General features: G+C 32.9%; 1 protein-coding gene across 1 annotated transcript in view; it reads left to right on the forward strand.

The window, feature by feature from the left end:
- LOC117169920 (transient receptor potential channel pyrexia-like) overlaps window positions 1-18,122 on the forward strand; it is a 25,679-nt gene extending 7,557 nt beyond the window's left edge. Inside the window, exon 3 of the mRNA XM_033356430.1 lies at window positions 15,420-18,122. Within this exon, the coding sequence (XP_033212321.1) occupies window positions 15,420-18,122 (2,703 nt within the window). The remainder of the gene's footprint in view (window positions 1-15,419) is intronic.
- The last annotated feature ends 1,013 nt before the right edge of the window (window positions 18,123-19,135 follow it).

Raw genomic sequence — 19,135 nt, forward strand, 5'->3', positions numbered from 1 at the left:
CCCTCATGACACGTTGGAAAAGGGGTCGTGTCTTACCTAAGTTTTTACTGGGGCCAGTCACAGGGGTGCCTTCCCGCCCCCTGATGACATGTTGGAAAGGGGGTCGTCTCTGACCTAAGTTATTTTGGTGACCAGTCATTGGGATGCCTTCCCGCCCCCAGGACACGTTGGAAAAGGGGTCGTGTGTGACCTAAGTTTTTTCTGGGACCAATAACAAGGGTACCTTCCCGCCCCTCATAACGCGTTGGAAAGGGGTTCGTGTCTGACCTGAGTTATTTTTCTGACCAGTCATTGGGATGCTTTCCCGCCCCCATGGCACGTTGAAAATGGGGTCATGTGTGACTTAAGTTTTTTCTGGGACCAGTCACAGGGGCGCCTTCTCGCCCCCATGACACGCTGGAAAGGGGGTCGTGCCTGACCTAAGTTATTTTTGTCACCAGTCATTGTAAGCTTGTCATCGCACGATTGTGTACCTTATAAACTTTCTGCACATCCACAATTGCCGCAAAACTGAACTGCACAGCCGTATGAGCTAAAGAAATATGCACCACCAGATGTCCCTTATAGGTCGAATGAGCATCCGCAAATGTGGTAGAACTGCACTGTGGTCCCTTATAAGTCTACTGTGCATCTTTAGGAGCTTTAGTAACACGCACCCATACCGTGCATCCTCATGTGCCTCATAAGTCTACTGTGCATTCATAAGTGTCGTACAAAGTTCACTGCGCAGCTATATGTGTTAAAAAATTATGCTGCGCAACCTGAGTAACATGGAACTGCACTGCACACAATTATGTGTCTTCTAAGCCTACTTTGAAAGCCACGGTGTCGTATAACTCCACAGCGCAACATTACGTACTGTAGAATTATTCTGCGCACCATGCATAATAAATTAAAGTACTGTTCAAACGCATGTACGATAGAAGTCGACTGCGCATACATAAGTGTCGTGCAACATCACTGCGCAGTTCCACCTACTGTATAAGTCTTCTGCGTAGCCCTATGTACCTCATAATCGTACCACACATCTGCGTAGTACGACCATGTAGTCTATATGCATGCCTAATTCCCTTACAACTACATTTCGCAGCCCTATGCATTGCATGAATCTACTGCGTAGGCCAATGTTCCAAAGGACTGTACGGTGTAGTTTTATTCACAGTAGAAGTCTCTAGCATAGATTCATGCGCTATAACAGTGCACTGCGCAGACCATTTACTGCTGAACTCAACAGCGCAGCTCACCACCCCCGCGTTACCTCTTCACTCCTCTCGTCAAACTAACTAAGAAGTACAGTGAAACTCTTCAATAGCCCTCCCTTCTATAGCCCTACCGAGAATTGACGCAGCGTTGCATGTAGGTGTAGCAGGTGCTACGCGGGGTGCGCGGGATCTGCGGCTGTCACTTACAGCGAGCAATCAGGCGTGAACAAACAAAAGCGGAGCAGTCTATAATGAGTTAGTTGTCAGCCCAAATATCAGCGTTATAGAAGAGTTTCACTGTACTTGAAATTACTTTAGGTGTTAATATCAGTCAAAAAATATAAATTACGATCATAGGAGACAGAGAAGAAAGGAGCGAAAGAAGATCTTTTTTCAGAAAAAATATTTTAATTTTAACGGCATATGATACTTAGAAAATTATCGACCTTACCAGTTTTAGGTTCCCCCGGTTTGTTTGCTAGAACAATTAATATTTTGTCTTAAAAATTTGGGACATGGTAGCAAACATGCTAACTGACGTCCCTGCATGCTTTTTTGTGGGTTAATTCAAAAAAATTTTATTTTGTTAAATTTGATTAATTTGTGTGGCGCTTAGGAATTAGTATCGATTTTATCAGTGTTAAATTCCTTCGGCTTTTTTCCTACAATAATAAAGATTTTGTATTCAAATTCTGGCAAATGAAAGCGAACATACTAACGGACGTCCCCGCACACTTTGTTTGTGCGTTAATTTCAAAAAATTGTTTTTTTGATAAATTTGAAATGTATGTATTTCGAGGTCATGTGTGTCACAATTCTCTCCTTTAATTGTTCTTGATTGCTACTGGCAGCGTCGATACGACAGAGACCTACATTATCAGAATGACAGAGAGCTTAAAAACCACCCTAACCTCAAAATAGTGCACATATATAAAATTTTCATTTAGCACTATACAATTTTTTGTTAATACCCCTCAAAAAAAATTCCTGAGACGTCCGGTATGATAGTGTATAACATCTCCGAGTTCAGTTTTTGAAATTTTTCATTTTTGTGGAAAAAAAGCGGGGGAAACTGTACCCGATTCACTACAAGACGAAGTATTACATGCACTTGAGAGTTCTATGTTATTTGAGGAGTTAACTTAGATCGATAGTGTTGATTTTCCATTTTCATGGTCGGCGGAAGAGATGTTTCTTGTAAACTTGAACTGAATCTTTCGCCAATTAATGTCTATCTTTTTTTTTATCTGTCAATCTAAATTCACTTTCACCTTTTTCAATACCTTCTTCTCCATCTCACTCTAACCTTCATCTATTCACGTCAATAGCTTACTATACTCTGTTCAGTAAGAGAATGATCGTCAGCGCGCAGTTTTTTCAGAAAAAGGTGTGGTAAACCCCGTAAAGGGTGTGTTTAACAAATATTAAACAGGCATTAGAAGTTTTTCTACGGATATAAATCTGAGAATGATGATGTTTGGGAAAAAGAGAGGTCAGATACTTAAAACTCAGACCCTTCACAGCAAGGTTTCCGAAGATTTAAAATCTCTAAGCCACGCCTTTATGACAGTTTGCGCGAAGTGGACGAAAATTCGTCGTTCCTGTCGGTCATTCTCTCGCTGAACAGAGTATATCTCTGTATAAATTGAATTTTCCGTCTATCTTATTTAATCCCCTCTTCTTTAACTTACCCTATCGTTTATCTATCCACGTCAATATTATTCTCTCTGTTAACTTAGATTCCCATCTATCTTTTTTATTCTCCTTTGCTCTATCTCATCGTATCCTCTATCTGCAATCGTCGATCTATTGCTATGTCGTTGTTAATTTAAATGCACGTTTATCTTTTTCAATACTATCCTCCGTATCTCATCATATCCTTTTTCTAGCTACTTCTATCTTTCTCTATGTTGTTGTCAATCTAAATTCTACTCTGTCCTGTTCAATTCTTTCCTGTCTATTTTATCCTATACTTTATCTATTCACCTAAATCTGAAGATTTTGTCAACTTTTTTCGTGCATTTCCAAATTTTGAGAGGTAGAAAATAATAAGAGTACCTTATCGTGGAATAGAGAAAAAGAGATAAACAAATATTCAAATTTATATTAAAGAAATAGTATATAGTAGGAAAAAGTTAAGGACCCTCGGTCACGAAAGGTAGGAAAAAGGATACAAAATTATTGATATTGGGGATATGAAAAGATAGCGTTTAAGGAATGCAAAGTGGCCCACTAAGAGAGATAGAATCTTTTCTAACCTACAATTTCTATCTTTTTTAATTTTTCTAATTCCAGCAGATAAGTTCTCTATAGAGCTCGCTTCAATCATTTTCTTATATTTATAAAATATGCAATATTAAAAATCTTGTAAGATTATAATTTTTGTTCTTAATTATTAATGGGCAGAGAAAATGAAAAATTAGCCTGATAAAATTAAGGACCTTTTGGGTCTGAAGTTTTACGACCATTCGGAAATAATCAATTAAAAAATAAGAAAGAAGCGAAAATCTATGCGTTGCAGAAAAAATTAATAATCTTGCTTTCGATGAAGTGTGGAAATAATAAAGAAAGAAGTGATAAACTATGGGCTTAAAGCTTTAGAAACGAAAATTTTCGAAAAACTGAATAAGAAAATAAATTATGTAAATGAGGGACCGAATTTGCGTAAAAGAATATTAAAACAATAGAAATTCTTTGTTATTGCATGCTCTATATAATTAACTTAATCGCGAGGAACGTACTTGTCAACAAAAACTAATCACTTTAATTAGATTTAAATTAAGTTTTCCTATAAGAAAATAATGTTAAAAACGCACCCTACATGTGAATGGTATATGAGCGCCCTTAGACATCGAAACTTCATTAGTAATTCATTCCGACGAGGGTCTCAAGTCTGAATACACGTATGATGATTGTGATCTCGTAGTTTGATTAATACCTGTCTAAAAGTTTCGTGAATTTGGAAAATGAAAATCAGAAAACAAAATTTGAGTGGAATTTTATGAGGAAAAATCTGAAAAAGGAATAATAATTATCAGTGAGAGAACGAGAAAAAAAAAATTCATCAAATTCAAATCTAGTTATGGAATACAATAGCATTGGCGTAAAAGACGAGAAGCAACTTTTCAACTTGGTATGCTTATTATATTTTACCTTTAAACATTTTCACAATCTAAAAAGTTAAGAAAAATAAGATTCTGATAATATTTATTTTTTTTTTACTGAAAGAAAGTTTAAAAAAAAATGATTTAGTAAATCCAACAGTATTTTTTGTTGTTTTTTTAACTCATATTTTTCTACACCTATGTAACAGTTAAGGAGTGATTGCCGAAAACTCGACCAAGTTAGACAATGAGGTTTTCAAAAACAAAACATTTCCGAACCGCCTAATTCTTTTGTTATTAAGGGTAACTCAAGAGAATATTTAAATCATTCAAATGTGTTGTTTTTCAAAGGGTGTAATACTTTTTTGTTAAAATTTTGATCTTTATATATATATTTCTGATTCTTATAGAATTTCTTGTTCTCGTCTGATACTCGAAAGTTCTAGAACATTGTTTCATGAAACTGTTTTCTATCTCAAATTATTTTCGAAATTCTTGCAAAAGTATGTACAAAATACTTCCATTTGTTTTATTGACAATACAATTTTATGGTGTGACTTTAAATAAAAAAGGATTTAAATTAACATTTTTTTTAAATTGTTGGTGGAAGAATAATGAAGTAAGTTAAATAATTGAATTATATCAATTATGTCAAAAGCATTGACTTCAAAGTAAAACTGTTTATGCGAAAGTTGTTCAACGCATTAAATAATATTCTTCTGTGTTTTTTATGGCACCATAAAATTATATGATTAATAAAAAAATTAAATTTGTTTATGCACGTTTCAGAAAAAATATCGAAAATAATTATAGAAAGAAGAATTTTTCAAGTAAAATCTTTTTAGAAATCACTATATTAAGGCAAATCTAAACAAAATGTTGGGTTATTTTTTTAGTAAATTGACTTTGGATATTTTCAGAGATGCCCATTCTATGCAATTTTGAATTTCATTAAATAATTTTATAACGGATTTCGATAGAGGACGATAAATTATACTGGAATCAGAAAGAACAAAAATCAATTTCTATATTATATTAAAGAATACCCTATCTTTTACAAAAATGTTTGCCATTTTTTAGTAATCCGCATTTTCAATATAAAAAAGTTAAATACTGATAAATTGTTCAAAAAAATGTTTCGGCAGATCGGTAAGATGCTTGTCGTCTTTTTGAAAAACAACATATTAAATTTGCAAATGATTCCGAGATTTGAACACGATTGCCTGCGCCGTTCGAAATGAATTCGGTCAAAAATCTTTTGATAATCCAGGCAGAATAGATACACATATTTTAAAGTATAGTAAAGATGAATATTTTTACGAATTATTTGATTTTGACTTTAGCTTTTTAAAACATCCTTTTATTTTGTAGTATGCTAAATTAATATGGACCGTTGTCGGCTATTTGTACAAAAATATTACGCAAAAATAGTAATAATTTCCTAACTGTTATATGGCATTATTTTCTAGTTTTATCCTTAAATAGCAATAAAGCGCGAGAAGACAACAAACTTGTGGGCCGACTTCAGAGTGATTTCTAAAATATTGATGATGTCTCTGGAATATTAAAATTTACTATATTTCAAAATTGTGTTATTATTAATTAGCAATTTTTCATTTTAATTGTGTAGTCTGGAACAGGTGCGCGACAAGGCATTTTGCTTACTTATTTATTTCTAATTTCTAATCGAAGTCGTATACAATTTTAAAACTCTATTAAATTGTGTTTTAATACAAATACTTTCCTAAGATAGTTTTATAAAAAATTTATTATTGAAATGAAAGGTGTAAAATAAATGAGACTTAAAGTAAAGTGGTCAACTTTTTGGAAACCACCCTTAGCAGCAGATAACTGTAAATAGAACTGGTCGATTATAATTTCAAATGATCGTCCATGTTTTTTTTTATTTTAGATAAGTTGATAAAAAATTTTAATTTAAAAATATCATTTAATACAAAAGCTAAATTCTCTGAGCTCTTGGAAACTGGAAAGACCGCCTAGGTTTCCCGAAATTCGGTGAACGTAGGCCAAATATTTTCAGTTCGCGTAGACGTTTTGTTTTTTTATTTTAGATAAATGAATAAAACTATCTGAAATTACCACAGTTTTAATTAATCTAATCAGTTTTAATTGCCTCGTTCAGAAAGATATAAAAAAGGCTTAAGTTTAAAAAAATTATGAAAAATGTTCAACGTCGGCCACAAAAAAGTCATTATAGTGTATTTGAAAAATCGAAAATAAGATACCCAGTGTGCACAAAATTTGGCGACGTCTTTACGATATCTTTACGACATCTATACGACATCCTATGTCTATGTCGTTTCGGTGTCTTTGCGATATCGTAAAGATATCGTCAGATCATACGACTTATTTATGATATCGTAAAGACACCGTAACGACATGGACATAGAATGTTGTGAAGTTGTCGTAAAGATGTCGTAACGATGACGTAAAGACGTCGCCAAATTTTATGCCCACTGGGTAGGGAGGAAAAGAAGGATGTTCCAGTCGCCATAAAAATTGTTTTTTGAACTTAAATGTGCACAAATGCCTAACTTGTTCTTTTCAGCAAGAAAAAATATGTTAAAAAAATGTTACATTATAATCCTTTAAAATGAATAAAATATTATTTCAAATGCTAAAAAATTATTTTTTCATTAAAAATAGCAGTTGTTTTGTTTTGTATTGAACCACTTTCCCTCATAAAATTGTCAAGGTCACAAAAAATTTCTTATGTTTTCACTATTTTGGCACGAACGCTTATTTTGTTCGTTTAGAGGCTTAATGGAGACTTAATGTAGACCCTCGGTAATTGGTAACGCTACCCTACATAATAATAAATAAATTGTTTAATTTAATTTAACTTTGAGAACATTATTTCTTGAAGGTCGTCGCGACAACTCATTATATTAGCCGATTCAATTTTCATTTGACACTCATTACTTCTACGATAAAATGAACTCTTTATGCTATTGTTCAATTTTTAATTATAGAAAAATAATGTTTATAAATAATAATGCAAAGTTTCTTGTCATATCTCAAATTAAAACAAAAATATTTGTTAAAATTGTTGTTTAGTATAAATATTGCATTTTGGGTTTTTATTTTGTTGTCCAAGAGTGCACCTGCGTATTGTCAGCGTTAAATGTTTTCAAAATGTATTCTGCTTTGCACAACACCGTTTAAAAAGTTTTTTTTGATAATTTTGTGCCAAAACCTGAGTCGAGTAAGGTTTTGGGAAAAACGTATTAAGTTATACTTTTAAAAATTGCTGATATTGTTTATTGATGGTATTGCTGAAGGAGGAAACGGTAATTTTTCTGTAAACAAATTTGAAACATACAAACATTAATTATTGTAAAACTTAGCGGCTTGACTTCCTGCACTAAGTCTGGGACGATAATTTTTTTTACTAATTTTCATTCCAAGATGAGCCAAACTAGTTTAAAAGAACTCCAGGGTAGAAAACTAAGTAAAGACACACATCTATTGACATAAACGTCTTCAAATGGCTTCAATTCACTCTTGGTAAAAATATTAAGTCTCATTCATCCTAATGGAGTGTGCCCATTGAAACCGACCATAAAGTGCGTCTTTGGACACTTCGAACAACATGTCAAAAAATGGGTTTCCCAACTTTATGACTTTTTTACAATCATTGTCAGAATTATTTTATTTGAAAATTTATGGTAAAAAAATTATTTATTCTTGCATGAATTTTGGATTAGATTAATGGAAAAAGTTGTACTATAAAAAACAGTTTTATCAAATATTATGCATTGCCATAACCAATCAATTCTCTTCGAACCAAGGAATCTTTGCCGTTCTTTCATCAATTTTGAATTATGGTAATGAAAAAACTTTTTTCATGAAAAACAGATTTTGAAAACATTATAGAGTGCAAACAAAAATTCGATAAATATTTTCAAAACTCTTTTGGTGAGTTTCAAGATATGAGTGAAGAAAATCTGCCCTCTAAATTGCATCAATTTATCTACAACCGTTTTCGAATTATCGTGTTCACAAAAAAGTCTAACATCCATACACATTAGGGTGGCTCAAAAAGGCTTTTATTTTGTAGAGGGCAACGATCCTACCAATTTCATTCTAAATCCGAAAGAAGAAATTCCGTATTTTTTTATTATTTTTATTTTTTTATTTTAACAGGTGCCGGTTTTGACTTGAATTTTCCCATGTAAAATGCATGGGGAGAAATCACTTTTTTGAGTTTTTGGAATAATTTTTTAGTTCGAAAAAATATTACGGGAAAGTATGGGAGCATGTAGAGAATTATCCAATTAAGAATATCATATATATGGGTTTGACACCCCTACCACATCCCCACGAGTACCTGAAAACTACCCTTAAAACAAAAAATGTCAATTCTTCATGAAATCGACACTTGTAGCACTGCATTCTGATCTTTTTTCACTTAAAATGATTAATATTGGTCTAATGGAATATTTATTATCATTCGTTAATAAATTTCTTATTATTTAAACAAATGGAATTTGTTTAAATATTTTTTTTCAAAAATTAATTTGTTTTTCCTTTAAATTATTACTGTTAGTCTAGTGGAATATTCAATAACGTTGGTTCATTAATTTTTAATTGTTTAAACAAATGGAATTTGTTTAAATATTTTTTTAAATTCGTTTTTCCTTAAAAATTATTCCACTGGTCTAGTGGAATATTTATTAACATTAACGTTTTCAATTATTTAAACAAAAGAAATTTGTTTAAATAATTTCGTTTCCATGTTTTTTAAATAAAAATTATTACTGTTGGTCTAGTGGAATATTTATCAGTAATAATTAATAACTAATTAATAATTAATGTAATAATAATTTATTTATCAGTAATATTTAAGTAATAATTTTTATTAAAAAAAGTTTTTTTAAATGAAATTAATTAAACAATGTTTATAAATATTCCACTGAAGACATATTACTCATTTTTAATACAAAAAATTATTTAAAGAAATTCTATTTGTTTAAACAATTGAAAATTAATGAACTAATGTTAATAAATATTCCATTAAAGCAATAGTAATAATTTTTAAGGAAAAAATGAAATTTCGAAAAGAATTGTTTAAACAAATCCCATTTGTTCAAATAATGAAAAATTAATTAATCAATGTTAATAAATATTCTACTAGACTAATAGTAATAATTTTTAGGGGAGGGGAACGAAGTTTCGAGAAAAAAATTATTTAAACAAATTCCATTTGTTTAAATATTTGAAAATTAATTAACCAATGATAATAAATATATCCACTAGACTAATATTAATAATTTTAAATAAAAAATACGAGAATGCAGTGTTCAAAAGATCGATTTCATGAAAAATTGATATTTTTGGTTTTAAGGGTAGTTTCCAGGTACTTGTGGAGGTGTGTTAGGGATGTCAAACCCATATGTCTGATAGATAAAATTCTTCGTTGGATAATTCTCTACAGACCCCCACACTTTCCCGTCACATTTTTTCAAACCCTCAAAGTTATTCTAAAAACTCAAAAAAGTGATTTTTCCCCGTGCATTTTACATGGGAAACTTCAAGTCAAAACGGCACCTGTTAAAATAAAAAAATTAAAATTTAGGGAATTTCTTTTTTCGTATTTAGAATAAAATGGGTGGAGGGGGTCGTTGCCCTCTAGCATGCAAAAAAAGTTTGCCATGCATTTTTGGATCACCCTAATACACATATCCACACACATCTACACATACCCAAACAAAGATCCGGACAATTGCTCAGAACATTCTATTAGAGATTTTTAAATTGAGGACCGTTTAATTAAATGAATTAAACAAAATCGAAATTATTACTATTATTAAGCTTCTTTTAGGGGAAAGAAAAAATAAATTGTAGAGAAAGATTCCCCGGAAACTGCTCCACTTAAATTCTACGGAAATTCCGTTGAATGTCCGTAGAAATTATACTAACTTTCCGTCTGAAATTCACAGCCTGTAATGGACTTTGGAAGTTTCTATATAATTTTGCTATAGTAACGCTACCCCAGGTCGACTCTGGTACGTCGCGACCGTCGTCCCAACAAATTTAGTTTGCACCAGGTGCAAAAAATATTTCTTCCTTGAGAAAGTTGAGTTCTAAATGAACCTTAAAGGCAACCAACCAATTTTTGCCATGACTCGTCAATGTACAATAACCCCCAAGTGCACCTGGTGTAAAAAATACACTTCCCACGATGAAGTTGAGTAGTAAATGAATCCTGGACGCAACCAACCTAATTTTTTCATGATCTATCACTATACAATAACCTCCAAGTGCACCAGGTGTAAAAAATACACCTCCCACGAGAAAGTTGAGTAGTGAATGAATCCTGGACGCAACCAACCTAATTTTTTCATGATCTATCACTATAGAATAACCTCCAAATGCACCAGGTGTAAAAAATACACCTCCCTCGGGGAAGTTGAGTTCTAAATGAACTTTGTAGGCAAACAGCCAATTTCTATGATAACTCGTCATTAGATAATAACCTCCAAGTGCACCAGGTGTAAAAAATACGTCTTCCCCGACGAATTTGAGTTTTAAATAAACCCTGGTGGTAACCAGACAAATTCTTTTATGGTCCGGCACTATAAAATAATCCCCACGTGCACCAGTCATAAAAAATACATCTCCATCGGTGAAGTTGAATTTTTAATGAACCTTGGACGCAAACAACCAATTTTTGTCATGAATCGTCATTAGAAAATTACCTCCAAGTGCACCAGGTGTAAAAAATACATCTCTCTCGAGGAAGTTGATTTGTGAATGAACCTTGGAGGCAACCAACCACATTTTTTCATGATACATCACTATAAAATAACCTCCAAGTGCACCAGGTGTGAAAAATACATGTCCCTCGAGGAATTTGAATTTTATGTGAATCTTGGTGGCAACCGACCAAATTTTTGTCATGGCTTATCATTAGACAATCACTTCCAAGTGCACCGGGTTTAAAAAAATACATCTCCCTCGAGGAAGTTGAGGTCTAAATGCACCTCGTAGGCAACCAACCAATTTTTGTAATGACTCGTCAATGTACAATAACCTCCAACTGCACCAGGTATCAAAAATACATCTCCCTTAGGGAAGTTGAGTTCTAAATGTATTCTTTCTACCTAGTGAACGTGGAGGTTATTGTATAGTAACGGATCATGAAAAAAATTGATTGGTGTTCGCCAAGGTTCACTTGGAATTCAACTTCCTCGAGGGTTTGCCTCCAAGGTTCATTTAAAACTCAGCTTCCTCGAGGCTGATGTATTTTTTACACCTGGTGCACGTAGAGGTTATTGCCTAGTGACGAGTCATGAAAAAATTGGTTGTTTGCCTCCAATGTTCATTTAAAACTCAACTTCCTCGAGGGAAATGTATTTTTTACACCTGATGCACCTGGAGGTTGCTGTATAGTGACTGATTATGAAAAAATTTGGCTGGTTGCGTCCAAGGTTCATTTACAACTCAACTTTGCCCAGCGAGATGTATTTTTTACATCTGATGCATTTGGAGGTTATTGTATAGTGAAGGATAATGAAAGAATTTGTCTGATTGCCTCCAAAGTGAATTCAGACCTCAACTTTCTCGAGGGATATGTATTTTGTACACCTGGTACACTTGAAGGTTATTGCATAATGACGAATCATGACAAAAATTGGTTGTTTGCCTCCAAGGTTCATTTAAAACTTAACTTCCTCGAGGGATATGTATTTTTTACACCTGGTGCACTTGGAAATTATTGTCTAATGACGAGTCATGAAAAATATGGGTAGGTTGCCTTTAAGGTTTATTTAGAACTCAGTTTTTTCGAGGAAGAAATATTTTTTGTACCTGGTGCAAACTAAATTTGTTGGGATGACGGTCGTGACCTACCCGAGTCGACCTAGGGTAGCGTTACTGAAAGCAAAATTGTGTAGGAACTTCCAGAGTCCATTACAGGCTATGAATTGCAGACGGAAAGTTATTAGAATATCTACGGAAATTCAACGGAATTTTCAACCGGAATTTCCGTACAATTTCCAGCTAAAATCTCCGTAGAATTTCCGTAGAGCACTTTCCAGGGAATATTTCTACGTGGGGATGCGGAAAACTTTTAGGGTCATAATTAAACAACAAATACGTTTAATAAAAAAAAAATCGAAAAAATCGCCCTGATTGAGCATGCCCATTGAGAAAGGGCTGTAAATCTAGCTGTGTATACCCCGGCAACATATATGTTGCTGTTTTTTGCCCCTAAAGTTTTCTTGTTGTACAATTTTATTTTTTTAATTTTTACGTATTGTTCAGAATTTCTAAAGACGCATTTTTAGGATAGTCTTAATACCCAATTTTAGCGTAAAACCTAAAATATATATAGGGCCAAAATTTGACGCAGATCCCAAAATAGACATGGAGCCCAAAATTGTCGTGAGGCTCAACATTGATATAAGGCACAAATACGGCGCAGGGCATCATATCATATAGGCCAAGATTTAGCGAAGGACATAAAATTGACATAGGGTCCAAAAATTATTTCATATTTCATATGAAATAGTGCCGAAACTGACATGTGACAAAAAATTGACCAAGTACCCAATATACACAAAGGGTCCAAAACTGACATTGGACCAAAATAAATAACTGTTTAAACAACAACTTTTTTCACCACATTATCAAATGTGCATTCATTGCCGTTTTTCGTTGCAATTTCTGTCAGGTACGTTTACTTAATTGTCAAAATAAATAGTTGATCATTATTAATCATTAAATAAATATTTGTTCAAACAAATATATTTCCACCACCCATCAAATGTACCTTTTATTCTACAATTTCTGTTTATGACGCTTATTATATGTAACAAAATACCAATTTATTATGTAGAACTACTCTGGTAGAATTTTTCATCATATTTTTTTACTCATAATAAACCTTCCAAACAGAAATAATAGTCAAAAATGCACACGCGGTAAGAAATTTAAATATATTTGTTTAAACGATTACTTATTTATTGATCAAAATATATTAACGATTCATTTTGACAGTAAACTAAGCTTACTTAACATAAATTTCAGTCAAAAGTCCAATGAATGCACATTCCATTGGTGTTGGACATATATTTATTAAAAAAGTTACTTACTCATTTATTAAAAATAGCTGAAAATTCTTTTTTAATTAACTAAAAAGCTTATACTGTAAATAAATGCTTAAAAATGTCCAAAGTATCGTACCACGGTGCGCTTTAGTTACTAAATAGGAAAAAGGTACACTTTGCAAAATCATTATTACTCGTAATTCGTTAGGGATAGGAACTTTTTTTAACTTACGCATAATTAAGTTCCCGTTATTTCTTTATCATTGGAAGCATTGTGGGGTCCATGAAACGAGCTATTTTCAAAAAACATGATTTTCGCATTGTCAGCTAAAAAAATATGGTATTTTCGGGAGGTGACTTATTAGGGATGAGATTATTTTCTTAATTTTGAACTAACGCATAATTTAATCCCTTTCATTTTTCCTTAAAGTTTTTACTTCTGGGACATTATTAAAACAATCTATTTCCAAAAAACTGAACTCTTGGCATTTACCTGCAAATATGAGTCAAAGAGGGTCATGTTCGGCAGGTACTATCGCAACCTATTGCAGTTAGAACAGTGTTCCCTTTTTTTATCGGGGTTTTTGGAAATATTGAAACTCCTAGACTACTGGCAATAGAACAGTTTTTTTTTAGTTTTTCGCAAAACGAATATTTTTGTGGCAAGCATTATCCTTTTGCGACAAGCTTCTTCCACAATAACCATGAATAGTAATACTGTAATTCTATAAAGGCTAACCCATTTTCAGCTAATTCATGGCTAGTATTGCAGAAAAATCCGTAATACTAGACGGTGCCTTCATACAAACAAAGTGTAACTGTAACTATCGGTAAACCTTTTTTTAATGGTACTGATGAACAAAATTTTTGTCGGTTTTTTATCATTCTTTAAGCATTAGAAAGGGCGCATTTACTAATTTCAAGTACATAATAATAAAAAATTTCTTAACCCAAAAATTTGCAATGACACTACCCCAAATTTAAGAAAATTGCTACCGAATTTTTGATATGATAACGATATCCCTAGCGATAAAGGTTTAAGGCAATTTTCAATCAAATTTGTTGCTAGAGACACGAATCCAAAACTGTCAATTATATTTTTATAAAGTTTTTGATATATTCATTTTGCTATTTTAGAATAATTATAGACTAAAATTTTAATTCACTCATGTTTATAGTGGCGGATTCCGATAAAAATGAATTGGTGATAGTTTGTCACATATCATCTCCCTTTTTAAGCTCCCCAACCCAGAAGAGTTAGTGAGAATTGTGTTACACCTCCGCCTTTCTAATAATTCGATCACATTCTCTCTCTCTCTCTTTTCAGAAAAATTAGATAACTGCTTAAGGGAGCCCCTTTTTAAACTTTTTAACAATTAGAATGTCTTGCAGGGAGCGAAAAGGCACCATGTGGTTGCTCACATAAATAATCGCAAAAATTATTTTTTTAATAACTTGATTATTATGAACTTAGCAATTTGGAACCGGGTCTTCCTTCTTTTTTTTCAAAGAAAATTATTTACTTTTCTGAATTACTTTTCCTTTTAAACATTTTGTGTCGTCTCATAAATATCTTAATGAAAATACGATAATTGATCAAATTCCGAAAAAGGACTTAAGGGGTCTGGTATCAAACCGTAGAACAAATTTTTACTATTGCCGACAAACCCTTCTTTACCGGTGCCAGTAAATTATACTTGACCATGATTAAGTACATTTTTCCCAATACCTGATAGTTGCATTTTAAATATTATAATATTTTAAGAAAATTTATTTTTCAATTTTGAATTAGAAGACATAATCAGAATTCGATAATTTATAAAATTTTAGTTCAAAGTTGCAGCTATGAAATAATATGTAAAAAACTAGTTCCTTAAAAATCAACAGTTTGCTGATGACGGAAGAGAAGTTTTATATTTTACGAAAAATCTTATACTCAGGTTTAGCAGAATTTCAAGATCAATTGTTGATACTTGCGTACCGTAATTTCCTTCTTGAAATATAAAAACAATGTTTAATTTTCTATTTTTCTGTGAAAGGATTGTCGTCAGCAGATTCATAGCATTTCTCAAAGTCCGCCACCTATAATCATAAAGTCGAAAAGCTCGCATACCTTCGAAAATGCTAAAATAAAAGAGATGCACATGTTGTCTTCACCTACTAATGACAGAAGCCAAAGGAATTATTCAGCAAGTCATGTACCTGATCAGATACAAAAAGGCAATTCAATCTTTTCCAGACTAAGGAAAGCTTTCAAATCTGCAAAATCACCACGAAAAATGCATTCTCAAACAATTAGCATCACAGAAACGAATCGTTCTGAACAAATACAAATAAATGTTGGAGCCCCACCACCTGTAGACGAGTCCTTTTTCTTCGAAAACCTTGGACGTCTAAAAGACGTAGAAATTGATGCAAATAAAATAATGAATCTTATATTATCGAACACGGTGAGGGACGCAGAAATAAAAATACTCACAGATATGGAGAATGGTAACGTGCCAGAAAGGAATGGAATTCTCTTTCCAGACGTTGACTATAAATTCAGGAGTATTGCGTTCGCCTTTGCTTGTTTTCGGGGTTTATCACACCTTTTACCCCGACTAGAAGCCTCTGGAGTAGACATAAATAGTACCGACTTTGGAGATGCAACTCCAGTCATGTATGCTGCTTTTGCTGGGGAAATTGCTTGTCTAAAATACCTAATTGAGAGAGGCGCAAATGTGAATTACATCAGTCCTCGTTTTGGCCATTGTGCTTTGCACTCAGCTGCAGCTGGAAACCGTCCTGAAACTGCCGAAATTCTTTTGGATAATGGTTGTGACTTGAATAATTTGTCAAAGAACCCAGACATGATACCACTTTTACACCACGCTATTAGAATAAAGTCAGAAGCAGTTGCAGAATTATTACTCGAGCGAGGAGTTGACCCTACATATAAAAACGTCACTGGAGAAACTCCCCTGCATGTAGCTTGTAGTGCCCAATCGGTAAAATGTTGTGAACTCTTATTACAGAAACCTGAAGTTGATGTAAATGCATTGGACGAAATGAATAGGACTCCACTGCATAACGCCGTAATGGCTCCTGGCTCAAACATTACAATAGTAGAGCTCTTACTGAAACATGGTGCGAGGGTTAATCCAATAGACAAAACAGGGTTTTCGCCTCTTCATGTTGCAGCTTTAGAGGAGCATGCTGAGTGCGTTGAAATGCTTATTAGGAATGGTGCTGACGTGAGTGCAACGACTAGCAAAGGAGTGTCAGCCTTAAATATTATTCTTCGAAAAATACCAGAATCTCTTCAAGAGTTTCGAATGAAGATGGATTCTTCTATAAAGTTGAAACGGCCAGGTAATAAAAACAGGGAATTTGAGATGAGATTTGATTTCGCTTCTCTTCTTCCAAGTGATGGCAAACCCGAAACTAGTTTCATCAACACTTTTATGCAGGAGAATCTGACAGATCTTTTATCTCATCCTCTAGTCTCGGCATTTCTCTATCTAAAGTGGGAAAGGATTAAAAAGTTTTACCTTCTCAATATTTTTGCCTATACGCTCATGCTGATCGTCATGAGTACTTATGTATTAACGGCTCTAGCTTATCAGTGCTATAATTCAAATGAAGAAAATGTTATTAGTAATAATGGTACAAATAAAATTTGTTATTACTTTGATAAACGGGTTGTGGAATTTGAATGGTACATCTGGTTGGCTTTTGTTTGTTTGATGATACCGAGAAAGATTCTGAGTTTCATAACGCATAAGAACTGTAAGGAGTACATCTGGAATATAGACAACATTCTGGATACAATAGTTATAGTGAGCGTATTCGCTACATCTTATGTTTATACAGGAAAAACTTATCACTGGCAGAAGTATATGGGTGCTTTTTCTATTCTTTGCGCTTGGACAAACTTGATGTTCATGATTGGTCAACTGCCAGGATTTGGGACTTATGTTGCGATGTTTACTCATATTCAATTTGAATTTGCAAAACTTTTGTTTGCTTATTCAGGACTACTAATTGGATTCACTTTGAGCTTCTGTGTGATCTTCGATAGAGAACCTGCTTTTGCAAATCTTTTAACGGGTATGATTAAAATTCTAACGATGATGGCTGGAGAGCTTGACTTTGAGGGACTTGTAAACCATCCAGAAGGGAATAAAAGTGGTTATGTTATTGTTTATCATCATCTGTCTGTTTGTTCGCAAATTCTTTTTAGCCTGTTTGTTATTTTTATAGTTGTTATTTTAATGAATTTGTTGGTTGGTATAGCTGTGCATGATATAAAAGGTTTACTAAATCAGGCAGGTCTTACTAAACTCATCCGAACGACGAAACTGATAGTCTACATGGAAATGGCAGAAAGTCATATGAAACTTTCTTTATTTCTTAAAAGATTAATGTCCAATAAAACAGACACTCAAATTCGAAAGCATATTCTTCTAGTAAAACCATTGAATCCGCTTGAAAAAAGGCTTCCTGGAGAAATTCTTAAAGCAGCGTATGAAATTGCTCAAAAAAATAGTCCGATTTTAGACGATGAATATCCAGAATGTACCAATTCCGTTTCTTATATCCCAAAAAAGAAAGAAGAAGATACGGATACTACTTTAGAAACTGCGGTTGATAAACTTACTTTGCAGTTTAAAATCAACACTGTTCAAGTTCTTGAGGTCATGGATGAGTTACGCGAAACTAAAAGAATGTTGGAAGAAATGGTATCAAAATTATCGTGAAAGTCTTTTTCAGTTTTTTTCAGGTAAAGTAGATTAAAAAAATTATGAATAAATTTTAGAATACCTGATAACCTAAAATAATAGTGCAGATATTGTATTGATTGTCAATTCCAGGTCATGTTTCCAATTATATTTACTGAAATGGAAAATGATATTTATTTCGAGGCGACTATAAAAATCGGTGGCGAAACCGGACAGTCCGGTGCGATTTGCGCGGATATTTCATGGGGTCTCCGAAGTTTTGTAGTTAGCCAGATGATTGAAAAAATTTAAGTTAGTAAGTATTAAATCTCTCTATTTGCAATATTCTAATAAAGATGTAATTATAATTGATTGAACTTTTACAGCCTGACTTTTAACGGAGTTTGGCCAATAAGGAAAGAAAGAAGCCTGGTCAAAAGGATTCCAAAAGGAAGTTCACTTGAAAAAAAGTGTTCAAGCATCACAGTTATTAAATTAACAAGCAAATGCATTGGAAAAATAGATATGCTTTGAATAAAAGACTTGACATGCCGAGAGATGGCGTATCGGTGGACCCGTATATTGGCTTTGCAAGAACCGCTTGAACCCGATTGTCATCCAATTGTCAAATTTGGCATTATAATATTTATTTTTAAAAGAATTTGATGGGAATCTAGGATATAATCGAGAAAATGGTATAATTATTATATTCTTTTAGTCGGTCTTTTTGTCGGGATTAACTTGAGCTTTTTCTAAATGATGGTCTTTTGTTTTTTAATATCAGAGATTTAAGAATAAGAAAAATTTGGAAAATTTTGTTAATTGAACCTCTATGTTGAAAGCTTTTCATTTGGTGTGATATTTTTATGGATTAGCTCAAATTCAAATACATAGATTGTAGAATAGAGAGTTGAGAATTGTTTTTATATTAGTGGGTCAAAATTTAAAAAAAAAAGTTAGTTTGATTTTTTTTTATATTTTAAATAACTGGGGAAAATAATTCCTGAAACTTTTGTAAACATTTGTTAGTTCGAAAAAATGATATATTGTTA

This window comes from Belonocnema kinseyi, chromosome 3, assembly GCF_010883055.1.
Source record: "Belonocnema kinseyi isolate 2016_QV_RU_SX_M_011 chromosome 3, B_treatae_v1, whole genome shotgun sequence".
NCBI classification, from domain to species: domain Eukaryota; kingdom Metazoa; phylum Arthropoda; class Insecta; order Hymenoptera; family Cynipidae; genus Belonocnema; species Belonocnema kinseyi.